The sequence below is a fragment of the Vanellus vanellus genome (assembly GCF_965231255.1).
Source record: "Vanellus vanellus genome assembly, chromosome: 15".
Classification (NCBI taxonomy): Eukaryota; Metazoa; Chordata; class Aves; order Charadriiformes; family Charadriidae; genus Vanellus; species Vanellus vanellus.
Window position 1 is genome coordinate 559,789 of NC_138920.1, and position 26,811 is coordinate 586,599.

General features: G+C 48.1%; 1 protein-coding gene across 1 annotated transcript in view; it reads left to right on the forward strand.

Moving 5' to 3' along the window:
- NDRG3 (NDRG family member 3) overlaps positions 1-26,811 on the forward strand; it is a 64,605-nt gene that overhangs the window by 35,507 nt on the left and 2,287 nt on the right. Inside the window, exons 5-16 of the mRNA XM_082491068.1 lie at positions 15,095-15,200; positions 15,890-16,010; positions 16,537-16,599; positions 16,930-16,990; positions 18,714-18,800; positions 19,345-19,401; positions 20,609-20,712; positions 21,106-21,171; positions 22,799-22,850; positions 24,284-24,331; positions 24,992-25,027; positions 25,120-25,171. Coding sequence (XP_082347194.1) covers positions 15,095-15,200; positions 15,890-16,010; positions 16,537-16,599; positions 16,930-16,990; positions 18,714-18,800; positions 19,345-19,401; positions 20,609-20,712; positions 21,106-21,171; positions 22,799-22,850; positions 24,284-24,331; positions 24,992-25,027; positions 25,120-25,171 — 853 coding nt within the window. The remainder of the gene's footprint in view (positions 1-15,094; positions 15,201-15,889; positions 16,011-16,536; positions 16,600-16,929; positions 16,991-18,713; positions 18,801-19,344; positions 19,402-20,608; positions 20,713-21,105; positions 21,172-22,798; positions 22,851-24,283; positions 24,332-24,991; positions 25,028-25,119; positions 25,172-26,811) is intronic.

Genomic DNA, 26,811 nt, shown 5'->3' on the forward strand with positions numbered 1-26,811 from the left:
AGTATAAAATTACTAGTCTTAGTAAGTTGAAACTTTAGTGTCTAGTCTTGGAAGAGACAAGTGTTATGCAATGACTTTTCTATTTTAATAAAGGTAGATAATGTGTTTAAAACACTTCCCTGTACAGTCTTGTCTCTGTCTTTCTGCATCTTCTCCATCTCTGCCAGAGGTGCAGTGTGCTCCCATATTGGATGTAAAAATAGATGCAATGCTTTTGAGTAAGAGCGTTAGGGAGTACAGGCACTGCCTGCTGGGGCCTGTCTGCCCTGGTTGGAGGGGATATAAATACAGTGCCTGAGCATCTGAGTGTATTAGCCGTCGCTGCAAATTCTCTAATGACCCAACAAAGCTTTAGACTGTGTAGACAGCTGCCTGTCTGTGAGCAGGTGTGGTCTTTGGAGCTGGAACGGAGTGGGAAGGAAGGAGGGAGATCCTGTAACAGAGCTGTGCGTCGCTGCTGCCTTCTCACTCTACACTTTCCCTCTACAAGCAAAGCCTCTTTGCGCACTTCTTCAAAGAACACCCCAAACCTGAAGCTGTGCGAGCCCCAGAGGAACGCAATGCTGCAGCCACTGACTCATGGGCGCTTGGCACCTCCCGGTGCTGTTGTTGTCTCGGCTCTCTGTCCACCCTGGGACTGAGCTGTGGGAAGAGCTGCCAGTGGCCCCGCAGCCAGGGAGAAGGGCTCTCTCAGGGAGAGGGGCTCTCATGAGTGCTGGGCCAGGGAAGGACATGCTTGTTGCTTCTCTGTGCTTTGATTTAGATCAGCAGTGAGCTGGTGGCCATGGCAACAGTTGGGCAGGAGACAAGATGTTCCTTCCAGGAGCCCTCTTGGTAATTCATTTAGAATATTTTTTTTAGCAGGAAGTTAACACAGTGTCTCTTGTGACTGTAAATGTTGTCCCAGCCTCAGCTTCCTCCAGCATCTCTCCCTACAAGGGATGGTTTCAGGGCACACCTGGCTTAGCCCCCTGTCCTACCTGGAAAGTACCCCCGGGGGCTGGATTAAGTCTCTGTTTGAAATCTGTCAGAGAGGATAGATGGTGCGTTGGGGTCCTTGGATTTTCTGCCTCAGTTGCTAATACCAGAAACAGTATTTAAACTCGGATGTTGAGCTCTTCTGTTGTCCTGTGAAAAAGTACTGCTGCTTTTTAATCTGCCAAAGCGCATCCAGCTGCCACATTGAGGCCTCTGTGAAATTGGTGTGACTTTACTTACCAGTGTTTGAGAAGGGGGAATTGGAAGAGAAGAGGTTTAACTAGGGCTTTTAGAGCAAGGGAGATCTGGTTGTGTAAAGAGAGACTTAAAAGCACTTACGCTGAGTCTGGGGTTTAATTTGTCCAGAATTTCCCAGGGAGGAATAGCCTTAGGGAGGATCTCAATTATAGAAGAACAGACATACGCTGGCCACAAATTCGTGAAGGCTGGTAACTGGAAGATGGTTTCCAGTTACAGTGCAGTGAAGTTCTCTATCAGCTTCTGATAGCAGTAACATCTGCAAGGGACCTGGTGTGTTTTAAGAGAAAATTTCAGCGGTTTGTGGGCTGGATTATATTATCTTAGAGTGTAGTGTGTGCAGTACGACAGCATGGCATTAGTGATGCAGGACCTGCATTTCAGACCTTGTTTTTCTAATAGTTCAAAAAGAGCTGTTTTAAATGGAGATAAAGCTGTGGCTTTGCATGGTGTCGACCACATCCTGGCCTGTGCTTGCAATGTTGCAGCCAGCAGGACGAGGGAAGGGGGTGCCATCTGTCAGCACTGGTGGCACCCTGTTGACAGTGCAGGTCCAGTTTGAGCTCCCCAGTACAAGACATTGATATACTAGAGTGAGTCCTGTATTATTTCAGCCTGTGTTATTCTGTGCCCTCAGCCATGGATTCGCTGTAAGTCCATCCCAGCTCCTTCCAGGGCTGACCTTGGATACAACCAGAGCAGTGACACAGCCCACCTCTGCGTTTGTTCATCCCACGGTGCCTCTAGACCTCCTTCTGGCTGGAAGCTGGAGTTTCAGAATATTTTCTGCAGTTGATCCGTGCTTATGAGTGGGAGAAGTGTTTAGTTTAGTCCCAGCTTACGAGCATGTCATTAACACTGTCACTGACTCTGCGCACAGGTTAGGCATGCTGTTTTCTGTAAAGCTTTGCCATGTGTTACTTTTGCAAGGTAACATGCATATTTAAGGTTTGTAAGATCTTTCCTTCCTTTGGGGAATACGGGTGATGCCATTGTGAATTTTTGTTGATTTCCCGGTGTGTTTGGTTTTAGTTTTGAATAACTTGCCAGGATCAGACCTGGGCAAAGTCATCAGAGCAAGCATTGTCTTGCCTCTGAAATTTGTTACTCAGATTAACGTGATATGATAAAAGCTTTTAGCTTTTCTGATGCAGCTGACTTTCAGATACGGGTGCCCTCATTTTCTTAAACTGTTCATCTACGAGCAACCGCAATTAACCCTGACAAATAACAGATTGCCTGGGCATCAGTTGAAACAACCCCCACATAATCTGATACCCATTTGCGATGGAGATAAAGGAGAGCTAGCGGGTTGGCTTAGGGGCCTTTATCAATATGAATCTAGGTTATTCTCAGAAATAAAATGTATTAACCTAAATCTGAGACCTACATTTTACTTGAAAGCTATATGAACTCTAATGAAATCTGGGCTTGGCTTCGTCTAATGTTTGTGGGCAGATGGTGGATTAAATGGTCTGGGTTGCTGGTGGACAGATGGCGTGGTGACCTACACGGTTAATAGAGCTGTGCTTGTGCTTTTATTATTATCTGCAGACCCTCTTCAGCTGTTTGGAGAAGTAGGTGGTCTGGTTAGCCTAAATCTCTCCCCTTTTTCCAGGTGATTTGCTTTAAATACCAATGAAGGAATATGCTGATATATTTGTAAAACTGTCCAAATAAATCTGTGTTACCTTTCGGTCTGACATAAGCTAGCGTCTGATCTGTAGCTAGCGCTTCCGCTCTGCTGCCTCCCACCCACGTGACGGGAGAGAGGTGTTTTGCTCCCCAGCACACGCCATGCAAAAGACGACCTGGGCTGTGGAGATGGGTCTGGGATTTGGCAGAGTATTTGCAGAAAGCTCACAAGGTATGGAAGAGGTGGGAATAAGTAAGTTCAGGACATGCACAGTTCAACTGAAATGGAAGGGACAAGACATGCATAAACCCATGCAGGAAAGAAAGGGAAAGTTTCCCTGTACAGCAACTTGCTATGCATTGCTGGAATGAGTTGAAAAGGTAGAGTTACTCGGTGTTGCCTGTGTTCAGAGTAAAACACAGCAAAATGTTTGAAGAGTTAACAACAGACCTCAATGGGGAATTTTTTGCCACCTTTTTCTACTGGAAGTATAACTTTTCAATAAGCCCGTATTTTTACTGATTCAATTTTGGAGAAGTTCTTCCACAAGTATGTTTGTTTAAAGCTTTTTATTCTGCATTTTTAAAAGTTTGCTTATCCTTGCCCAATTTCTTTGCTTTATTTTTGCTTGCTGTGCAGCAGGAGATGGTATTCTGCTATTGAGAGGTTATTGAAATATCCCATCATGTGCATTGCTGATGTCAGAGACGTTGAATCGAAACTGTGCTCAGTTTTTAATGAAATCATTAAAGCCAGCTTGTGATTGCTACACAGTGCATCGAATACAAGACGGTTTAAAGCACTTTCTGTTTATTATAATGAAATAACATGAAACGTTAGCACTTTGAGGAAGGGTTTGCTTTCTCTGTGTGAGTAACAGGGGAGCTGTTCTCACCAGCATTGAAACGTTTTGTCTAAGATATTGAGGACCGTTCTTCTGATTTGTACAATGAGTTCTTTTGTTCTCTTGTTCAAAGTGCTAGAGTGAAATTAATACAACACAGAAGATGTTTTGACCTAGAAATCAAGGGTTTTTTAATGCTTACTAAATTAGGAGCTGCCCCTAATCTTATGAAAACTAGTGACACCACTAAAGTCCTGGGTTTGACTTCTAGTGACATCACAGCAGCAAATACTGTAAAGCTAAAAATTATTAAAATGGTATTTTATTTTGGAAATTTCTTTTCATTATTCTTATTGCTTGGGAAGTTCTTCCTCTGATTCTTCTGACACTGGTTTTCCATCTAAAAAGTTTGTTTTCTGTAAAAGTGCAATGTTGAGTTCTGGAAAGCCTTCGCTAGCTAGACTTGGGCTGAAACATGATTTTTATTTTTAAATGGATGAGCACAATCCTCCCATGGGGTTTAATTAAACGTTACTTTTGCTTTCTGTATGCTTGTGACAACAGTGTGCTAAAGAGGCTGATTATGCAGATGTGGTATTTGAAGTTCCTGTGCTTTTTTTGTTCCTGTCAGTGAGTTCTCACAGCAAAGCAAATGTATGCACTTTAGGTTGAGAAAGGGATTTGCCTCCTTCCTGTCTTCAGAAAAATGAATGGTGCCTTTCCATTAACAGTGACTGATTTGTTTCCATTCGTTATGCAACACCCGTTAATGGTATCTCAGAGCAGCTAATGAGTAATTGCAATACTAGTGATAACTCAATGCAGTTAGACTCAGTTCTAGTTCCCAGGGGCATGGAAGGTTTGGAGACACAGAACACGGCCCTGCTTTCTCTTCTTCAGGAGATTTTAAGATGTTTGTGGTCTTCAAAAATGTAGTTTGGCACACCATGTCAGCAGGTGGACTGTCCTTGGCTGGAAACACGGCCCCTGGCCTGTCTTCCAGGTTGGCTTTAGGGATTGAGATGATCTGAGGTCTAGGAGGCACACAAAAGATGTTTAGACTTGCCTGTGTGTTAGCACATTCAGATCTTCCTTGTGTAGTATTCGGGTTTACAAAGGCTGTGTGTCTGCAGGTTGTGGCACCTTCAGCCTGCCGTTCAGGGGATGGAAGACCACTTGAGGCATCGACTTGTTCGACTGCAGCCTGTGGGGAAGGCTGCAGCCTGATGCTCCACTGACTCAAAACAGTGGTGCAGAGTGCTGGAAAAAGCCAACCCACTGCCATTCTTGTGCAGATGAGAGCTGATCTGTAAGCGGTTTAATTCACCCTGAACTACTATAGATGTAGGAAGGTCCAGTTTCCTGCATTAGGTGGGGAAGGGGGAATTTGCAGGAGTAAGAAGCACCACATATTGCTAAGTCCGTGCTGGGTGCCTTGCACGTGACATTGAAAACTTCACTGGAGCGCGAGAAAGTTGTGGCTTTAAGTGCTGGTTGTAATACATGGGCAGGGCAGGAGATGGAGAAATACATCTTGCTCCATCTCCAACATCTAGGTGTTGTCATTAGTTGTTTATTAGTCTCAATATTGTGTATTGTTTGGTTGTAGGAGTTTGTGATCTCTGTCGGCTGTACTCCTGTTGTAGGTGACTTGACTTCAGTTCATTTGGCTGCAGAGCCAGTATCTGTTCCCTAGGAGAATCTGAGTTTTGGAGGTCACTTGCCATTTCTCTCTGGCTGACACAAAACATTAGAAAGGGTGACAGATACGCACTAGGTCTGTCCTTCAGCATCATGTGCCTTCGGAACAGGAACACACAAAGGCTTGTTTGTATATACAACAATAGGTTGGGGGTAGCCCAGCAGCACCTTTGGCTCCTGATGCTTTTGTGTTTGTGTAAGCAGATTACACACCTTGTTCTCCTGCTGCTCTTGATTCTCACCCAGCATTTCTCTAATTTAAGACTTAATCCAATTACACAAAGTACTAGAAACCATTGCCTGCTTGCATAGATCATATTGTGTTTTCTATTAATAAATTTCTGCTCTATATGGAAATGAATAATTTAGTTCAAGATGTTGCTTTAAATCTGATTTAGGCTTGCTTCCCACACAGCCGTCTCCTTCAGCTCTACTATTTCCAAAATAATTTTGTGCAGAGAGGACATGGTAAGCACTTACCTACCAACTGCGTTAAGGTCTGTGGAACTGTAATGGTAGGAGTTACTAGATGGTGATGTTTTACAGTCTTAGAATATTTTTTTCTTAGCTTATGGGCATGCTGTTGTTGTTTTAGTAATGTGTAGAACTTTGAGGGCAGCTGTTGCAAAGAGCAAGACAGTGGAACCTCTGCTTTAATCTCTGCAGGGTTAATAGCTGTAACAGGTCGCCTGAGGAGCATGCTGCAATTGTTTTCCACCTTTGCCAAGCCTGGCAAAGATGACACAAAGTAAATGATAGCTGTAGCTACAGTTTCACTGAAAAAGGGGAAAACCTGATGTGAGTAACCTGTATCTCCTCCACCTCACAGCAAAGTGGCAGTTTTCTTTGCCTCAGGTGAACTAGGACCTGAGTGTCCTTAAGCTGAATGGTTTTTTTGGGACGTTTCTAGCCCTCTACTAGTAAAGACGTTCGACAAGCTTGAGCGGAATGTGAGCAACAGACACCTTGCTGCTCTGTGTTCTGCTAGATTTGAATTAAAAAAAAAAAAAATTAAAGCGGTTTCACAGATGTGTTCTTTATTGTTGGTCTCCAAATTAAATAAATTCTCAGTTTTTCCAGGGAATTAATTTTGAACTTTGAGCAGCTTCACATTGGGAATAAAACTCATCTGGTAATACCAAAAAAAGAAGCTTAATAAATTAGTCGTGAAAAGCGCTGGTAATATGAATTCTCATCATTAATCATTCCCACTGTGAAACAAATGGTTTACTTCAGTCTTTAATAACTTTTAAAACTTAAGCTGAGGGTCACACTTGACCTGGAGCTGAGGGAGTATGAGTGGAATTTGGCGTACTGCAGTCCGGCACCCGGGTACCTGTGTTTGCTGCCTGGGAGTCTCTGGAGCTCAAGGCATTAGCACCTCCGAAGCTGCTGTTGGGTGCTTCATTTGCTCACTCAGAAATATTTTTTCTTCATATGGGAAATTTCCTGTGGCACTTGTCAGTGGCACTGTCATTGCTTCCCTGTCTGGCCAAAGACAGGGGATGGCAGTCAGCCATGGTTCACCCATTTGAAGCGTTTGCCTCCTGGGCATGCGCCCCACTTCTTCCCGTAGTCAGTCCCACAGTAAATTTAGACTTTGGCAGTCATAGTTGGGTGTGTGTTTTCCTCCTCAGTTTAAGAATTATTCAAAGATGTTAAGGCCAAATAGGACAATGTCCCAGTCTAGTCTGACCTTCTGCAAATCTCCAGCAAGGAATACCTCCCAGCAGTTCCTGCTTGTGTTTAATCTCAAATGTTTTAAAGCTGTTGTTGGGTTGTGTCTTGTCAGCTTCTGGCATCTGAGCCTTTATGGTTCACACACATCTCGTTTTCTAAAGTGTAGGGCTCTGACTAAAAGCAGTGATTCTCAGGAGCTGGGACCATAAGGCATATAGCAAAAATCACAGGGCTTTTGGAGATGGTCAGCAGCATTGGTGGTCTGTTTCTGGCTACTGTCTGTTATTCTGCCCAACCCCTACCTGAGAGTATATCTCAAGAGTACAGCTAAGGCAAGTCAGTGCTTCTGCCACTCTGTGCACCCACAGTGCTTACCTTCCATCCGAATGAGACATCCTATGGCTGCAGGGTCACTTTGCTGCAGTGGGACAGCAAACCCAGCCCTGCACTCCCACTTGTAGGTTTCCATGAGACCGTCAGCTCACTGGACATGGGGCAGGGCAGAGGGATGAGAGGAGCACTCTTTTCAATATCACTTCATGAAATCAGCCAATCTGCAACAAGAAGATGTACACATAATCTCGGTTTTGTTTTGTTTCTGCCAATGGTTATTGTATTCTTATCTGAGATCGTAGAAGAGAGTTGAGGTGCCTCTTGCTGGACACTGACAGTGGAACACTGATACCTGGATGCAGTGTACAGGAAGGAGAGGGTGATGCAGGTGGTGGGAGAGGATGCAGATGGATGTTAAAGGAAGCTTGTTGATCTGATTTGGTTCTAACTAATGTCAGTGAATAACTTAGATTCCCCTTAGACTGAAATCCCAGACCTAAATAAGAAATTTATGTTTTGTCTGTAATTGTGGGAGTGCCCAAGATGGTGATCAGAGAAGCTACAAGGCGAGGAGACAGGACAAGGATAGGAAGGTTCAGCTGCCCAGTGTCAATTAGACGGATGTGGCTGGCTGTCTGGCATGACACCAATGTGCCATTTTAGCCACAAACGTCTATGGAGCAACAAGTTAGGGAGCCCCAGGGGGCAGAAGCCATCATTGACATGATTCTGAGAAGGGCAGAAAAACATGTTCAAAACAGTGTCTTCACAGAGCTGCTCTGTGATGGGAACCATAATGTGCTCCATGTTAACGTCCTTGGGAAAAAATAAAAAAAACCCCAAACCATGGAAAACTTCCACTGGTTTTGCACTCAAAGTTCGAAACAAGAACTGCACAGAAATGGAGAAGCTTATTGAAAATAAGCTAAGCAGAGAGCAAATGCCCACCATCTATCACAGCAGACATGAGAAATGGTGCAGGGAAGCCAGCATGACTAAACAGAAGGGCATGGAGGCTATTGAAAACAAAAAAAGCATTTTTCAAAAAGCTGGAGAAAATGGAAAAGGTTATAAACTCTAGCAGATTAAATATATGAACAGAACAAAGCAGGCAAAAGGGGGTTTTGAGAGATGACTTGCAAAGGACTGGGGGCGGGGGGGATAGTCCTGTTTCAATCTATCCGAAATAGAACTGTGTGAGAGAGTTTAGAGAGTGCTAAGGCTGCTCAGGCTTTGAACGGAGGACTCAGAAAAACTAAATTTATTTTTTTTTCTGCACGCAAGCTTGGCATGGAGCAGCTCACAGAGGTTACCATGCTGGAATGCTCTTTGTGGGCAGAGGCCCTGCCTTAAACCGCGGTGCCTGTTGCAGAGGCTGTGAAAAAGCTAACATCCATGGTTTTATAGCAGGTTGCCAGGACTGGATGTATCAACCCAGAAGTTTTAAATGGGTTTCAGGATGACATAGTTGAGTTGTTAAGTCAGAGGCTGTGCTCCTCTGCTGCAGTTGCTGTGGTGCCCGAGGACTGCAGTGTTTCATCTGTAAGAGTTTTAAAAACTGACCGGGGGGAGTTCTGGGAATTCACTGGCCAGCTGTACCAGACAGACTGATAAAACTAGCAAGGAGTATAGTGGGTGAATTACATGGATAAATATTGGGAAAATGTTACCGTGGTTTTTGCAAAGGGAAGGAGTCCTGCTCTGCAAACTGTTGGAATTCTTTGAAGGAGTCAGTAAAGGCAATTCAGTTGATGCAGCCTACTTGGATTTCCAAAAGACAAGACCCCTTACCAAAAGGGGTCTTAAGACCCTAAGTCTTAAGGGACTTAGGTGGCCATGTAATCAGAGAAGTCCTTTCATGGATGAAAATTTGGTTAAAATAGAAATAAGCCCCAGCAATTATTTTCACAGTTGCTTGAGATCACTCGAGGAGCACCTTAGAGATCTGTGCTGGGCTCTCTGCTGCTCAAATCTACTCTTAAATTATATGGAAAAAGTGATGGAAGGTGCAGTGGCAAACTTTATCTGCCTTTGTGTAAACATGAAGTGTGATGCACATTGAGTAAAACCATCCCACAGCGGAATACGAAAGGGTGGGCTCAGGGCTGATGAAAACCCAGAGGCGTAAGACTTTAACATTGCGAGAGATGAGTGAAAATGTCAGCTCGGGGCTCATGGCTTTCAACAAAGCAAATAAATTCTTGTTTATCAGGAACAGAGCAGCCTCATTGTGCTACCGTGTAAATCCACAGCACACCCACGTGTGTTTGACGTACTGCCAGCCCCCTTGTCTCAGAAAGGACAGAGCACGACAGGGCGCTTTTGGAGAACAACAGTGTGGTCAGAAAAAAGCTGCGGTACCAGGACTGGCCAGATAGTCCAGAGTATGTTGGCCCAGAAAGGGGCACGTGATGGGGAATCGCAACAAGCTGTTGGTTCGTCACTGCTGTGCGTTGTGGAAATGGGATCAGTCGTTCTCTATCTTCCAAACCAAGGACTGGGGGACCTCATGCAAAACCAGCAGATACAAGGCAGGAAACAAAGTGGTTCTTCACCATGCACATTGTTAAGCTTTGGCTTTTCTGGTCACAGGGTGAGGCAGATGCCAAAGGCACAAGTAGCAGGGGGTGACTCCCCCATTCTCGGAAGAGAAAGTCAAAGTGAAGACCACCCCTCTAGTTCAGGCAGTCTCTTTTCACCTACAGATAATTGGAGCTTGGGAAAATTAAGGGAAACTGTTACATGATGCAAGTGTTTGAGGAAGTATTGCTACATGCTTGCTCTATTTTATTTCTCCACAAGCACATGCTCTTGAAGTCAGACTAGGAGGGTAGCAGGGCCTTCGGTCTGACCAGCCACAGCTGGTCTCCATACCTCCTGATCCTCCTCCATCCTTGCTTTTCTCATCCGTGCCCCGAGGGAACTGCTGGGTTTTGAAGCGATGGTTCGCAGCTTGTTTGAGTGGATCAATAGTAGCTGCCTGCACAGGACGCGTGTCCCTGCCCTGTGTCCCTAGCAGCGTGCTGCTGTTCGGCATGTGTGCGTCACAAGCTTTGCGCCTACGGCCAGCGAGAGCAGGCTGCCGAGAGCAAGGCTGCCTCTGCTGTCGAGTTCCCATTTACAGCAGGTTGGCTGCAGCTGCTGTTTATTTTTTACCTACTGTACGAATAAGGGCAGAAGATAAAAATCTCTTCAGAGAAACCTCTGATAAAGTTTCTAGTCCCTAAGTGAAAATTAAATTTTATCAAGCTTTTCAAAACCCAACTGCAGATCATAATCTTCTCTCGCGTACATCTCCCTTATTTTGCAGACTGCACATTTGTTAAAATCTGCCTGTCTCCCGGCCGCATCTTTTCCACCTGCCTTCTCCTATCACTGCTTCCCCGCACTATGGCCCCGATCAGTGTTCAGACCATAGCTGGAGTCACGCAGCTGCAGGGTAACGATCTTTGAACCCCCGTTCAAGCTGTGCTGCTGCAGTGGGTCAGAGTTGGCCTGAACTTTCCAACACTGCATTTCTACATGAGCGTTGGGCAAATCCCAGGAAAGAACATGCGGAATTGCAGGTGGGCAGCGGTTATGGAGGCAGTGTGACACAGGCAGGAGCTCTCGCTGGGTGGCTGGCGGGGAAGGTGTATCTACAAGAAGGACGTGAGGAAATCATGGTTGGCAAGGGCAGAGGGTGCAGCCTGAGAAGCTGCTCTTCTCTCACCGAGCACTCTGCTACCCATTGTAACTGGGTTATTCTGCTCCGGGTTTGGAAGAGTAATAAACCAGTAATGAAATAATAAGGGGGTTTTTGTCCGATTCAAGGTAGCAGTTGGATAAGCGTAGAGACTGTTGCCATCTTAAGCCTGATACCTAAGCTCTGCATTAAGCATCTGCCTCGTGCTGTCCTTTGGCTTTGATATGTGGGAGAGCACTGTTTTGGAGAAAGCAGGTGACAGGGAAGTCATGTGTGCTGTAATTGCGTGACGTCTGAAAATGTTTTTGTCCTTTGCAATCATAGGTCAAGATAAAAGCCCTAAAGCTACAGGGCAAAGTTTCAGCAAAAATAAAGTTCACTGGAAAAAATGGACATAGAATTACCTGTAGAGAAGCTATGGGTAAAACTCGGTCTTATCTCTCCAGGTAATCTTGAAAAGGAGATCAGCACGGATGTTGGAATGTGTACCTAAAAAAGTGAATGTAGAAACCCTTATCTTGAGTGTAGTTTCTGCTGCTTGCTTTGGAGAGCTTGGAAAAAGCCTTTAAAAAGTAAAAGGCTGTAAGTAGAGGAGGGAAACTGCTTCCCAGCGGGAGTACTTCCACCTTGCCTGGGAACTAGCAAGAGAAAAAAGAAATAACCTTAAGCACTCCCAGACTAAGGCTTTGTCACTGGACCGGGCAGGATAAGCAGTTTGCAGATTTAGCATCTTAAATATTTTAAAGTGCTGCTTGCTGACATTTGTTAAAGAAGGGATTTTTCAAGTTGCTTCCATCTTCAGTGGATGTTCCCTGTCTTTGAATCACTGATGTGATTGAAGGAGGAGCGAGGTGAGTACTCTTCAGATTGGGCTAGTGCCCAGTGGACACATGAAAAAGCTCTTCTCGACAAACTATCTCACTTCCCCAAATCACAGTTTACACAATCTGCAAAGTCAAAGTGGGAGAGCAAGGATTGATTTTTTACCTCGAGGAAACTCTTTTCCTTCCCTCCTGGAGAGCGAAGACCCAAGCTCAACTTCAGAACACAGAAATGCAGGGTGTCGCAATATGAAGCGCATTGAGGTGCTTGAACAAAAGCTCTGAGGAGAGGTGGGTGTTTCTGTTTCTAGTACCTTGTCCGGTATTCTGCCTAGTGGAAGCACATGTGACAGTAGCAGTAAGTTTGAATTTAATTCCAGAAAAGACACTGTATTGCTGACTTTTTTTTAATATCATCAGCTCTTTTGTTGATTTTTGCGCTTTTCTCGCTGTTGGCTCAGCTTGGGTTTTGTGCTTGTGTTTCATAGTTGACTTTTTGCTGCTGCTTATAAAACCCTGCCTAGGGCTCGGGAGGTGCAGTTTCATGGGACGTGAGTCAGTTTAACCAGCCTCGTGCTCAGGGCAGGGTTATTTCTTCTGCCACCCCATGCGCTCCCCTCGGGCTCTGAGCCAGCACCACAGCGTTTGCCAGACTTCTCTGTGAGCTTCTTAACTCACTGACCTGGCAGAAGTCAAAGTAAGATTAAAAAAAAATCAAAAGCAGCTGGATAGTTTCCTGCCAGGTCAGTGAGTTAAAGCTGCTTATGGAAGAGGCCACCAACTGCCAGAGCTGGCAGAGAGACCTGCGTTTAATGGCAGCCAGCCCCTTGGTTAGCTCGGGTGCGTAGGGAAGTGCATCCAGTGGTTATGTGCTCCGGCTGCTTTGGCACTTGCTGGGCTCTTCAATGAGTTTCCTGCGCTTCGCCGTTTCAGCCATGTGCCCTGCCAGTCGCCACCCTTGGCCTCGTCCAAAAGTTGCCACTTTTGTTAAAGGACTCGTTAACACCTGCAAACTTGGAGAACACTGTGGCTGTACGTGTCCTGCTGGAGGACAACACAGGCTGTTGCCCGGCTCGGCAGAGCAGCCCAGAACACCCAGAAGATGGGCCAGGGGCAGAGCTGGGTGGTTTTGCCGAGGCTCAGGGGATGGAGGCTGTGCCCGGGGCTTCCTGGTGCGCCCTCGCTGCGAGGACGGCAGTCCTGCCGCGTGGGCCCAGACTCACTTGGCACACACGGACTAGTCGTTCCCTACCTGTGCAGGACGCGCTCGTTTCCCAAGGGAAAGGGAGCCAGGTGAGTATCGGCCTGGATAACCTCACCTGCCGTGTTCTCAGCTCTCCTGCAGGCAGGTCACTGCTGCTGTGCGGGTGCCGCAGCTTCTCCGTGTGCACAACGCATCAGCTGCGTGCAAATAAAACACAACCCCTTTCTGAGGACCAGGGCAGGCAGCTGTCTTGTATCCTTCAAAGCCGAGCTGGAGAAGGCTTCAAGCTACCTCAGATGATTTGGCTGTGGGCATCTTACTCCTGGGGGAAGGGGAGAGGCTTTGGGGCCCCTGAAAAGAAGTATACAGCTGGAGGGAGGAGGATCTTCCACTGCAAGAACTAAATCAGCGTGGCCCACAGCCAGCCCTTGGGAGTGCCCAGAAAGCAGGGCCCAGGTGAATTTCTGATGTGCTGCAAGCCAGGTACTCTCACCTCTCCGTGTTTGGTGTAATCACTTTCAGGTTACTGGAAATTACTTTTAAGAAAAAAATAATCCCATACTTCGTGTAAACTAGTAAAAAATATTTTTGAGGTTGTAATGTCCTGTCTTCATGCTGAACTACAAGGCTATTCTCTAGGCAGATATTTTTGTAATATCAAGAAAATAATTGATGCTTTTTACAGTGTCTGTAAGTCAGCACATCTCTCCTTTGCCTTCTGTGGATGAGAGAAGGGACTTACAGCTGCTGTTGTGTACCCAGCCTTACTGCCATCTCTGCAGCTTTTCCAAAGTTATCCCAGATCAGTGTTTGTCTCAATATGTTTGCAGCTATTTTAGTTAAACTCAGACAACTTCATGGGTACTTCTGTGTTCCTCATCGTGAGGTTGTGGCTTCTGTTTCTGCACTGGACAAGTACTGGAGAGCTACCCAGAGTCCTCGTGGTCCTCTTGCTGTCTTATGCAAGGCGCCCTGCAAAAAGCCCTTGATGTTTTGCTTGGGAAAAGGCACGTAGTTTTGCTGGCAAATAATCATAAGACAGGTCGTGAAACTGCTCCACTGATACCAAGCTGGAAACCAGCATAGCCTCCTGTATCTGTGCCAGCTGCGGGAGGAGCCTAAGGGTGTTTTACTGCCACATTACCAAACCTGGTAGCAGGAAAAAAAGTGTTTGGTTAAGGCTCAGTGCTGAGCCTTCCCTGGGGTGACGGGTCAGTGAATGTTAACGCATCACTGTGGTCCAGATCTGGTGGGCTATTGGCCAAATGGGAGAAGAGGGACATGTGGATCTGTCTTTCCTTTTTAAATGCTGTTGAAAGGAAAACTGCCACCCGCTCCCGTGTGGATGGGTACAACCTCCTGGACAGCTAGTGGTTGCATCTGCAGAGCATGAGTCTCTTTGCTGTCCCAGCCATCTGACAGAAGGCTCTGGTATGTGGTGCCCAGGGGCTGAGGCTGCTGCTGGCCTCTCGGACACTGCTGTGTCCCCTAGCAGACAGGACGCTCCCAGGGGTGTGGGTTGGAGGCACACTGAAAAGTGACTGGTGGGTTGGAGGGAGAGGGATGCCGGCTGGGGAGCAAGGGCCTGGCTGTGGGAGGGGAGCTGCATTCGTGCCGTCGCGAACCCCTAGAGACAGATGGACTCATGACACCTGGCTTCTGCTACGGTGCAGCAAGGTCACTAAAGGCCACTGAAATGAGATCTTGGTCAGAGGAAGACACAGCCCCAAACCCTTCACACATCTGTAGAAAAGCAACCTGCTTTTGGCAGTGGTTGGAGGGAGAGAGAGACTTGCCAGGGTTGCAGATTGCAAGAGCTGTACTGAGCCACCAGCTGTGGGTAGGAGAGCAACGTTGAAGTGCAGATGAGGCCCTTGCTGCTGGCCTTCCGTTAGGGTTCCCTGTGGCACAGGCAGCACACGTAACACTGAGGCTCCTTCTTCTCTCTCTGCAGGAACATGATATTGAGACAGCTTTCGGAGTGGTCCATGTCACCATGCGGGGCACACCCAAAGGAAACAGACCTGTCATCCTCACATACCATGACATTGGCCTCAACCGTAAGCCCTTGCATTCCCAGGACCCTGAAAAAGTGGTTCTTTGTGCTATTTGCTTTTGAGTGTGGGGACCAGCGGGACTGGCCTGGAGCTGAGATGAGACGGGTCATTCCAGGGTAAAAAGATAAAGGTCTGCAGGAGACGCCCCTGTCTGTTCCAGCAGCCCTTGAAAGGTAGGGCCAAGGTGGAAAGGTGGAAATAGGTCCACCCACCCACCATACTAGAGTGCTCTAGCTGACATGTTGCGCTGTGCATTAGAGCTGCCACAAGGCATCCGTTCCCTGGATGCTGGGCAGGTGAGCAAGTCCCTCCTGCAAGGCTGTGGAAGTAGTGTAATATTTCTTGTGGCCTCAGTTGCTCTTTCCACACGTCTTCCTACCCAACACGTACTGTTATGTTCACACAGGTGCTCCTCAGTGTGTACCGGGAGTCCCCAGGTGCTGCAAGGGCCTGTTTTCCTGGGCATGCACGTTGGGGTGTCATTTGTCTGCCCTCCAGTCATGGCAGCTACTTTGCTGGGACTCGCTGCTGCGTTGCAGTCGAGGGGCACAGCAGCATGCATCACCCAGCACCCACCGCCCCGCAGACTCAGCAGGGGGGGTGGGCTCGTGCAGGTGTGTGCCATGGTGTTTGGAGGGTGGATTGCAATATAACTTCAGGAAATGTCTCATTTCTTTTTTTTGTTGTTGTAGACAAATCCTGTTTTAATGCATTCTTTAACTTTGAGGACATGCAAGAGATCACTCAGCATTTTGCTGTGTGCCATGTGGATGCACCAGGCCAGCAGGAGGGAGCCCCCCCATTCCCATCTGGGTAAGAGCTCTGCAGACACCTTTGTTGTTCCAGATGTGGTCTGGACTGCAGTCTGGACTGAGGTAGCACACAGTTTAAGGCAACTGGGACTGCCAGGCTGAGTGTAGTGGGAGGCAGCTAATGGGAGCAGAGGAAATGGGAAGATGAGGAGGCTTCCCAAGAGGCATTCGGGGAGCACTCCTATTCCTGAGGCATGGGTAAAGCCCTCACTAGTGGTGAGTGCTGGTACCAGCTTGCTGACTTGAGCATGAACCCAGCACACTGCAGTCTAGCTGGCGTTCCTTGCTCTGTCTGTCCATCCTCCCACAGAAGTCTGACTGCTCAAAAACCCACAGCTCTCTGTCAGTCTTGCTCTGAGGGCAGGATCCCTGTAGTTGGCTGGAGTATACGGTATTGTTGGAAAATAATCACCTGCGTACATTCCTGTCAGATGTTCCTTGTCTCTCCTACCGTGGGTAGAACTGGAAGGTAACTACTTTGAGATGTATTTGGAGGTGCTTTGATTTCAGTCTCTCTTGGTTTTCAGGTACCAGTATCCCAGTATGGATGAGCTGGCTGAAATGCTGCCTGCTGTTCTAACACACCTGAAGTAAGTCTCTGAAAGGAAGAGGGGTGAGCCAGCTGGACACAGCCATTCCAGCACCCGTCTCTATCTCTGCTTGCAACTTCTGATATGCTCACTGAGTTGTCCCAAGAGGCCTGAGCGTCTCCTAACCTGTGTAACCCTGTCTGGTTCTTACATTGGGAACATTGTCTGCCGCATGAGACGGTTTATAGCTGTTGCATCATTGCTGGATCGTTTTGAAAATGAACCATAAGTGAACAGCTGGATGCAGAGAGGGGAAAGGCTTTGCCTCTAGGGATGCTTCAGGTATGAGCTTAAGTTAGCCTTGCTGATTGTGAAATGCTTATATTTCAGCCTGAAGAGCTTCATTGGGATTGGACTGGGAGCTGGCGCTTATGTCCTCAGCAGGTGTGCAGTAAGTATATCTTCATTTCCTTGTGACTTACATAAGCTGTGATCTTCCACTCATCAAACAGACGATTTGTGGGGCACGGGCAAAGTAGCAGTAATTACAGCAGGCCTGCAGGGAGCCATGTGAGAGCTACTTCGCATCCAGATGGTTAAATTGGAGCAGCCAAGGTTACTCTGAAGCTATGCCAGACATGGAAAGATTGCAATGTGATGCCTTTGAGTCAGCAGAGCCCGTCCTGGCTGCTGCTTTGTCTTCATCCAGCCTTGTGTCTTCACAAAGACTGGCTGCATTACTGTATGCTGTTTCCAGTGTTTATGACGCCAAACAGTTGATTTGGTGATGTGCTGTGAACCAGTGCTGATGAGGAAGGTGCTTTGTCACTGAAAGGAGGTAGATTTTGCACTTCACCCTTTGACAAGAGAGCACTAGCTTGATCTTGGTACTTACTTCTACATTTCTCTGTAGTGGAGCGTTCACAAGCATGTGAAATCAGTGGACATAGTTTAGCAGTCCAGGAATTTGCCTGAATCTTTCAGAAATAGTGTTTTAAAAAAAATACAGAAGTCTGACATTCTCAGTGAAGTTTGCTTCAAGTTGTTGAGTGCAGAGAGTTGCCGATGATTTAGGCTATTATTGCTTCTTAAAGCCACTTCACCATGCAGCTGCCCCTCCTACAAAAAATTCTCTGCTTCCCATTTCCTCCAGTCAGGGTTGAGCCTGGTGCAGTGTGAGGCACTGGTGTTTGCTCTGTTCCTTGCCTTTTGTTATCTTGTGTAGTTTTCAGTCTTGCCAAAGAGAAGGTCACGCAAATAAGCTTTTGTCCTCAGCTCAGTGAAGTGCCAGAAAGCCCTTGCCATGCTACCTGGATTGCAGATGGTTTCCTGCTGACGGAGTTGTTTCCTTCTGCTCAGGCAGTGCTAATCTGTGCAGTGGAGCAGAAGAGCTGCCGTCAAATTTCAGCCTTGGAGTGAGCCTGGAGCTCAAAGTTCTCTGGTTGTGTTAGGTTGCTGAGTTTGTCTTTGCAAGCAGTTCTCAAAGTATTTTGTACCTGTGCTGCCCACGCACCCCCTGAGGTAAACTGCAGGGTGCTGGGGGTGCCGGGCTGGAGCAGGGGAATGGGTGTCTGCGGGCTGGGGGGTGGTGGGGGTGCCCTCGGGTGAGCTGGGTGCCCCTGCAGTTGGAGCTCCCCAGGCCTCTGCTCAGGCTGCAGGTGCTTGCGGGGCCTCAGCCACAGGCAACTCCTGTGCCATTTGCCAAATCTTGCCATTTTGCCACATCTCCACTGGGAGACTGCTTCCTCCTTGAGGAGTGGAAGGAGGTGCTCTCCGGGCACAGGAGTTTGTCCAGGTCCTTCCCGGAGGTGCCAGATTGGAACAGAGATGGTCACTGCTCACAGCCCTGTAATAGATGGGAGCCTGAGCAGGACTTGCAGCTGCACCAGATGATGGGTCACCAGGAGACACTGCTGAGGCCTCCTCAGGCTGCAGGTGCTGTGTGAGCAGTCAATCTCTCAGTGCCAACAACTGAATCGGGTAAGGACTGGGAGCCAGCTTTGGGCCGGGCTCTGAAAAGGCCACTGGCTGCCTAGCACAGAAAGAGCTCCCCACTTGTCTTCATTTTACTCTGTCTTCCTTTTGCAAGGAGCTTTCCAGCTGCTGCACCTGCCGTTCACCAACGCGTGGGCTGAATCGTCCTTCTGAGTTGTGCCTGTGCTCTCTCCCCACAGCTCAGCCACCCCGACCTGGTGGAGGGACTCGTTCTTATTAATGTTGACCCATGTGCAAAGGGCTGGATTGACTGGGCAGCGTCCAAGGTGAGATTCTCCTTCCCCTGCACATCTCCTCTCCACAGTTCTTAATGAACGGCGTGTAGAGTAAGAAGAAAAAGGACGGAGTACAGGAATTTGTCGGTTTATGGTAAAAACTGTACAATCTCATTTCTGTCCCTGCTGCGTTCTCAGTCTGGGTGTAGTATGGCCTCCACTGAAGGAGCAGGGGTGGGTGTGATCATACGTGAATGAGAAATCCTGGTAAACTGTGTGGATATAGGTGGCTGTTGAGCACTCTGCTTTCCTCTGATTTAGTACTCACGCTTGCAGGCTTCATTTGACTGAGGTTGAATGGACCTTTTAACTCTTCTGTTATTCTGGCCCCTTGCAGTTTTGGGAGAGCTGTGTGTCATGTGTGCACAGGCTGCTTTGAAGCCTTTCACGCCCATCCCAAGCTTCAGGCGTTTGTTTCTTATATCACTTGAATGGTTTCTTTCTTGTTTTCTTTAGTCTGAGGAGCTGCTTTGAAATTTGTAATGAAACTGCATTTTCCAGTTATTCTCCCTCCTCATTCACGATCGCTATTCAGTTTTCAGGCTGGACAACCAACATAGTGGATATTGTCTTGGCACATCATTTTGGCCATGTAAGTACCCAGCGGGTGTTAATGTTGTCCATGCAACTGTACTTGCATCTATAACTTCTGTGGGTAGTATGTACCTGCTCTGAAATAGCTCTGGTCCATCAAATGAGGGTTGCCACAGACAGTACTATCTTCTCTGTGTGTCAGGCTTGCATCAGGGCTTTGCACACTGCGGGGAGCACGCACACCCTTACGTTTGTCCTGACTGTCTCCAGACACGTTAAGGAAGTAGTGTCCCACACACTAGTGCTAGAAGTCCTCCTGTCTTTGTGGTGCCCAGGCAACTGTCTGCAGAAACAAGTGGCCACTGGTTCTCTGTAGCCAGCATGGAAGCATTTGGGCTTTGGGTAGAGCACAGATCAGCTGGGAGCTGACAGTGGGATATTGTGTGTGCCAGATGTTGAACTGCTGCATTCTGCTCTGCGTCTTCCCCTTCAGTTTCAGCAGAAGCAAACCAGCCCCTCCTGAAAACTTTGGATACAGCAATGCCTTCTGTTTGGGATTTGCTGGCTCGCAACCAGCAAGCTTACTGGGCAGCTGAAAGGGTCTGTGCCTCATGCGCGCTATATATGACATGCAGCAGATCAGCCCCTGACGTGAAGCCCTCCTGCAACAACACACATCAGCACTGGAATGAGTCATGTAGCTTCCTCCTGCTTAGAGCACATGCTGTTCTCTCCCTGCTTTCGGGACCCTTCCTTATATGTAGTGCTTCCTTACATTCCCTTTTCTGTCTCTTTCTGGCTGTCACTGGAATGCAGTTTCTTCTTAGAACTGGGTGTTGGGATTAAATTTTCCTTTGGTCCCAGTCTTGGGGCTTATAGATAAGGCTTTGATTCTTTAACATTAAGCATAAGCATAAGACCTTCCTAAAGCAGAGTGATTTCTATCTGTATAAGCATTACTGAGGCTCGGGAGCTAACTTACCCCATCTCAAGATACCTTTGTACTCCTGCAGCAGCATGTGCGCTGCCATTTGTAAAAGCGTAGTCACATCAACAAAGTATAGCACCTAACAGTCGTGGTATAGAAGCACTTCGTGTAGCCTAGGTACTAATGCGGTCTGGAGTCGCTGCCCTTTGTGGTGTTGTTCACAGGGGAACGATGTGTATGGTGGCAGTTTAATGCTTCAGTATTTTTATGAGTATCATTTCTTTACTTGTGAAAAAGAGGGTGTTTCCTGTCTTTCAATTCTTCTGCTTTTTTACAGGAGGAACTGCAGGCAAATCTAGATTTGATCCAAACATACAGGCTTCATATTGCGCAGGACATTAACCAAGATAACCTTCAGCTGTTCCTCACCTCATACAACAGGTACAGGATACCTTTTTGCCTGCTAGATTGCTCCCATAGCTTCCCTGCTCAGTAGATTTGCTGCTATATATTTTATTCTATTGGGCATTGTGTCATATGAACCTTTGTCCTAAGTCTAGTCTTCAGCCGTTATCCTGAGCCAAGCTCAGGCCTCATGTCTGGATGACCCTTTCACGCCTCGGTACATCATGTCTCTAGACACACGGCAAGCTTGCCGTGGGAGCATGGATCCTGTTTTCTGGTGGTGACCACTGGGGCTCGGGCTCATGGCATGCCACAGGGAGTGATAACCTGTTGCCTGGGTGCTGGAGCCAGCTCCTGGCTGGATTTTGTATGCTCCCACGATAACCGGTTTCCTCTGCTGACTTGATGGGGTTCTGTTTTGTCTTTCAGTCGTAGAGACCTGGAAATTGAGAGACCAGTTCTTGGCATCAATGAAAATACTGCAAAAACACTCAAGTAAGTTGCTGTGAATCAGCCTGTCTCAGTTACTTACTGCACAGTCCCTTCAGCAGAAAAGCTGCTGCTGCTTCTCAGCAAGAACCCCACAAGCCCAGGTGCTGGGAAGACTGTTCAGACAGTCCCAGGCTGTAGGTGCAGTCTGCAGGCTGGTCCCAGCAGGTCCCAGGCTGTCAGCAGAGACATGTCTGGAAGCCCTTTCATTAAGAACGCATTGATATTCTTCAGAAGGCAGAGGAATAAGTGAACCCACCCAGCAGTCACTGTACTTGCTGAGCTGTTAGTTTGGTTGCTTTGCATGAAAAATTAGGGAGGTGGGTTTTTGTTTGTTGCTACTGACTGCCTTCCCCCCACCTTGCCAAAAAAAGTTACCTGCACGGTTCTCCCAGAGATGGCAGTGGGTTCTGAATGCAGAGAATGCAGTGGTGGTCTCCCACCTTGGCGGTGACTCTTTCGTCTGGGAGGGGATACTCTGTGTAGGGTACAGCTGAGAAGGGACAGAAATCAGCACGGGGGAAGGATAAATAAATTTTCAGATTCCAAGCAAGAAAGCAAAATGGGCAAATTGACTCCAAGGTGTAGAGCACATGAAGACTGCAAATCGCGGTGCTGAGGCAGGATGCCTGGGCTGGGCTAGAGACTGCTGCCTGGGCTCTGCTCTTGGCTCCTTGGAACTGGGGGCTTATGCTCCTGCCAGTCCCAGGAGTGTTTTAGGCACCCACAAACAAATTCTCTAGATCTTGGCTAACCTAAAAGAGGTGGATTTTCCTGCTTGGTCTCCAAGCAAAGGCAATCACGCTGCTCTCTGTGTCTTGCAGACAGCTGTAAGCCACAGAGCACTGTCTGTCCATTCGAGTGACTCACGGGGGTCTGCAGACCCTTAAAATATTTCTTGTGGAAGTGTGGATCTCCGTGCCAGTGGACTTGCATATAGGTCCTCTGTCTTCTTAGAGGTGGTGCTTCACTGGCTCTGAGGTCTGTGGCTCACAGCCTCTCTAATTTTTGTCATCTAGTCAACACACAAAAGCGGGGCCTTGATCTGTAAATGAATCGTGTAAATTCACAGCCACCTGGTCAGTGATCTCCTGTGTATGTTTTACACATTGAATGTTAATTGTTCTTCTAGAATTATGATACATATAAAAATGGATATGAAGGCACAGGTTTGCCAACAGAGGCTTTGATATCGTGACATTGTTCAATATATACCCTGACATCTTTTGCGTTTCTTTCTAAAATCCAAATCAAAATACAGGGCTGAGCCGTAACCAGCCTCAGAAGCATTAATCTCTATTGGATGTGGTTATTCCTGAGTTCTAACAGACGTTCATTTCAGAGAGCACACTCCCTTTTGTAGCCTGGGATGGTGTTTCTCCCAGCCCTAGGCACAACTTTTAACACGTGTGCAGCAGTAGCGGCAGTTGCTGTGCATGGAGGGGACAGTATGGGTGTGCGTGCAAGCCCTGGAGGATGTTTTGGTGCAACAAAATGCCACGGTGTGGTGGCAGGTAGGGATTTTGCTGAGCGTTGTTAACGGTTCAGGAGGCTGTTGGATCACAGAGCTCAGCCTTCTCAGAAATCCCTTAGATGCACTGCGAGTAACGTCTCTCTTTTGGCTTTTGACCAGGTGCCCTGCCTTGCTAGTGGTTGGCGACAACTCACCTGCTGTGGAAGCAGTGGTATGTATAGGTGAACTCTTTCCTCTCATGACATCAGCCCCACAAATCACTTGGCAAACCTGCCTCACCCAGCAGTGCTTTCACCTTGCACAGAACTAGTCTCAGAAAGTGGCTTTTTGTCCCAAGCTCTTTTCCAGTCCCCCAGCTGTTGAGACTTGTCAGCCACCAGTGGGAGAGCTGGGGCTTGGGATACTTACTGGCCCTGAGGGCCACTCTAAGGTGAGGGTGGCAGGATCTGAGTAAGAGTCCTTGTGCCCAAGCATCTTGTTCAACAAGTGATGCTGAGGACCCCTTTCAGGAACTTGCGTCCTCCCCCGAGCTCGGCCAGGCTGCTGCCTGGAGTTCAGTTCAAGTCATGAATTACTTTCCTCTTGCCATTGTACTGAGGCTGCCGACGGCTTAAAAATAAGCAGTGTGACTCCCAATTCCTGTGGTGGGGAGTCACACAGAGCACTGCAAAAGCAGTGCATCATAGGGAAGGCGACACTTAGAAGCAGCTCCTTCCTGTTGTTCTCTGCAGACACCTAAAACCCACTTCCCTCCCAGCACAGTTGTAAACGGGGCATGGCACAGTGCAGTGTGGTTGTGGTGGATGTTGCTCCTCCCCTTCAGCCAGTGATTGTGGGGAGACCAGGGGTTTGTGAACAAAACCAGTCATCTTCAGAAACTGTGGAAGAGTGTAGGAGTCTCCTAAAGCGGTAGCTTGGACCTAGGAGCTGCGCATTGAGAACTGCTGTGGGGCATTTTCTGGTCATGGCCTGTTGCCTTTTCGTCAGTCTGTTTGGCCTGGAAGTCTGAGACATTCTCCAGCTTTTGACTTTATGAGGATACTATCTCTGAGGATTGTCATTACTTCCCACCCACAGCGCGGGGACAGGATAGGGTCTTCTGGGTCTTGGCTTGCCTATCTGGCTGCCCAGGTTGCCAGCTCGTGACAATCTTCCCTGCTGGGGTTGCTTTTCCTATAGGGCCCCCACCTATTCCCTTTGTGCAGCAGCCTTGCAGAGAAGAGGTGGTCGCGGCCTCCTTGTCTGTCCAGGGAAGGAGTGATCTCCCTCCGTGCTGCGCTGCACAGAAGTCTCCTTTCCTCCCAGCGTTGCTGTCAGAGCCCTGAAGGTGCTCCAGGGTTTCACGGTGTATCCCCAAAACCAGGGGATGATTTCCCTTGAAGTCACGACCCCATCTCTCAGAACGATGATATTCTGTAACCACAAGGTCCCCTTAGATGGGAACACCTGCCTTTCCTCTCTGCATCTTTCATTCATTGTTCTCTTCCTACATGCTCTCTGCTCTCTTGCTCAGTCCTTGGCCCCAGAGAAGCTCCCGTTGCTGAAAACAGCCACTGCCTCTGGTGCAGCTGCCCCACGTTTTACATCTGACTCTTCAAGTTTTTGTGTGTGTTATCATGTCCCTGTTCCCTCCTTTTATTTTAGGTTGAATGCAATTCACGTCTTGACCCAACCAAAACTACCCTTTTGAAGGTGAGTGCCACTCCAGAATCATTTCAGCCTGCACAAAGACGTTTTTGCTGAGGCCAGCTCCACTTAGGTTTTTGCCTTCCATACATTTAGCTTTAAGAAGTTTGTGCAAAGTCATTCAGGGCTGTGTTCTCTCCTGAGTGGAGCCAGACTTGGGAGAGAAGAGTTTGTCAGGGGATCCCAGAATTCTGTTTTATGGCTACTTCTCTGTTATCATCAACCAGCCAGGAAGACGGGCTGAGAGTTAGCAGAGGTGCCCAGCCTCCACCCTGCTCTCAGCCAGCAGCAACGTCACTTTTTCTAGCTTTATATCAGTCCTTCCCATCCCCACCTGTCGCTCCGCAGTGTGCCAGACAACTGCAAAGTGACAGGTTTGGGAAGAGCGGCAGGAGGAGCTGGGGCTCCTGGGCTTCTAGAGTATGGCCTGAGATCACTTGGTAATGCAGCCGCCAAGGTGCTGGGTTCCTCCAGAAACAGGCGCCCAGAAGATGTATCACCAGGCCTTGCTTTGGCTTTAGAGACAGGATGGTAGAAGTGTGCCTCATGTAGCAGTGCAGCCTGGTGCTGTCAGCCCCGGTGGGGTTGGCAGTGCTGGCATGGTTCTGGGGTTGTCCTCCTGGGGTGGGAAGGACGGTTCAACCTCCCTTTTGTTTCCTGTTGCAGATGGCCGACTGCGGGGGCCTGCCCCAGGTGGTTCAGGTGAGAAATGCCTCCCGGCTCCCCCTTGGCATTTGGGTTGTACAGAGCCCCTTGCTCTGCTCGCACTAAAGCCAAGCTTTCTGTTTCCACAGCCTGGCAAGCTGACCGAAGCCTTCAAGTACTTTGTGCAGGGAATGGGCTACAGTAAGTGGAAACACAGTTTTCTGGTTTGGAGTGGGGTGGTTGTGAAGGGAACTCAGCCTTTCTGGTCCATCTGAGCCCATTGGCATCTGTGTCCCCGCCTGTGAGTTAGTGTGGTTGCCAGGAGATCCATCCACACTGGAAAATCAACTAGTGTGCCAACAAGCCTTAGCAAACCAGTGTTGTTCCCTGACATGTGTTTAATCCGCACTGCAGCTGGAATGGTGACCCCTTTTTGGTTCCTGGTGTCAGTAAAACCTTGTAAGTCCGTCTTTGTGCCAGGCCAGAAAAACGTGCTTTCAAGAACAGTAGATCTGCTGAAATCTTCTGTGTATACCTTCTCCGGAGGAGAAGGTGCGTCCTTTCTCCTCGGACATACCTATTTCTTTCAGACTCTCGCCAAGGGTAAGCGATATCTCAGAATGAAACCCTCTAACGGCAGAGCAGAGCGCTGCGTGACTTCTGAGACACCCGGGGAGCCCAGAGGGAGCTGTGCTTTGATCCAGTGCACGCCCTGCCCTGTGGCTTTCTCCTTGTGCTTGGAGGCAGAAGGCATTGTCTGAGCGTGTCAGGCTGACAGCTGCTCAGCTCCCCTGCCCTGGTACTCCAGAGGCTGGGGGACTTCAGGAGAAGGGCTTCTCAGTGCGCTAAAGCAACTCTGTCTCCATTGCAGGCATCTTGGCACAGCTCTGTCTTGCCTGCCAGGGGCCAGGGCTAGGAGTTCGCTTCCATGGATGATGAACCCTCAAAAGCTGCAATTATGGGAGGGGTTGGTTCATGTGGCTGGTTAACCACTCAGCATGGCCACCATGGCAGCTGTGACACTCCCAATGGTCTCCACAAGGCCAGAAGTTCTTTGCCAACTCATGGGCACAGAAGAAGCTGTCCTTTCCTTAGAGCTATGTGTAGTTGACATGAATGTAGTCGGACAATCGTGTTCTCCAAGGCTGGCCAGAGGAGCCTGGTCCTGCAGAGGAGGGCGCCAAGTGAGAATGCTCCCTCAGCCTCACAGCCTGAGAGCATTTCGATGTCCACGTCTCTTGTGTTCCTGGTGTTTGTAAATTCAGCAAGTGCCATCATCAGAGGAAGGACTTCAGCAGCACTTTTGGGGTCAAATCTCATGCAAATAGGATGCACAGCACTGGGGAAGGACAGCGGATAATTTTCTGCTTCCAGAATTAGTAGCTAGTCCGAAAATGTTTTTCCCGACTTTGGTGGACAAGACTGTGTGGGCACTGCTCAGCTTGGCCAGCAAGGCCTCCTCTCTCGGGGAGAAGAAGAGAAGCAAATCAGTAGCTTGCCATTTCTAGAAATGCACGAGCCAGTTCCTCAACAGCTATTTTTGTGCCTTCCACACATTGGCTAAAACAGTTGGACCTGCTTGTGCTGACACTGCAGGCGGAAGGTCGTGCCTTGCAGGAGGCTTGTAGCAGGAATCTGACGCTGTCAACTCAAGGAAAGACATGAATTTCTGTTCTGTATCTGGAGTTCCGGAGTATACCCCAGTTTCCCCAACATAGGAAAATGATGTGGCTGTTGAGCAGTTGTGGTGTGTCCGGTGGGGAGGTAGGGTCACCAGGTACATTGCAATTTCCAGCTAAAGGCATTGATGAGATCTGGCCCTGACGGATTTTTGAATCAGC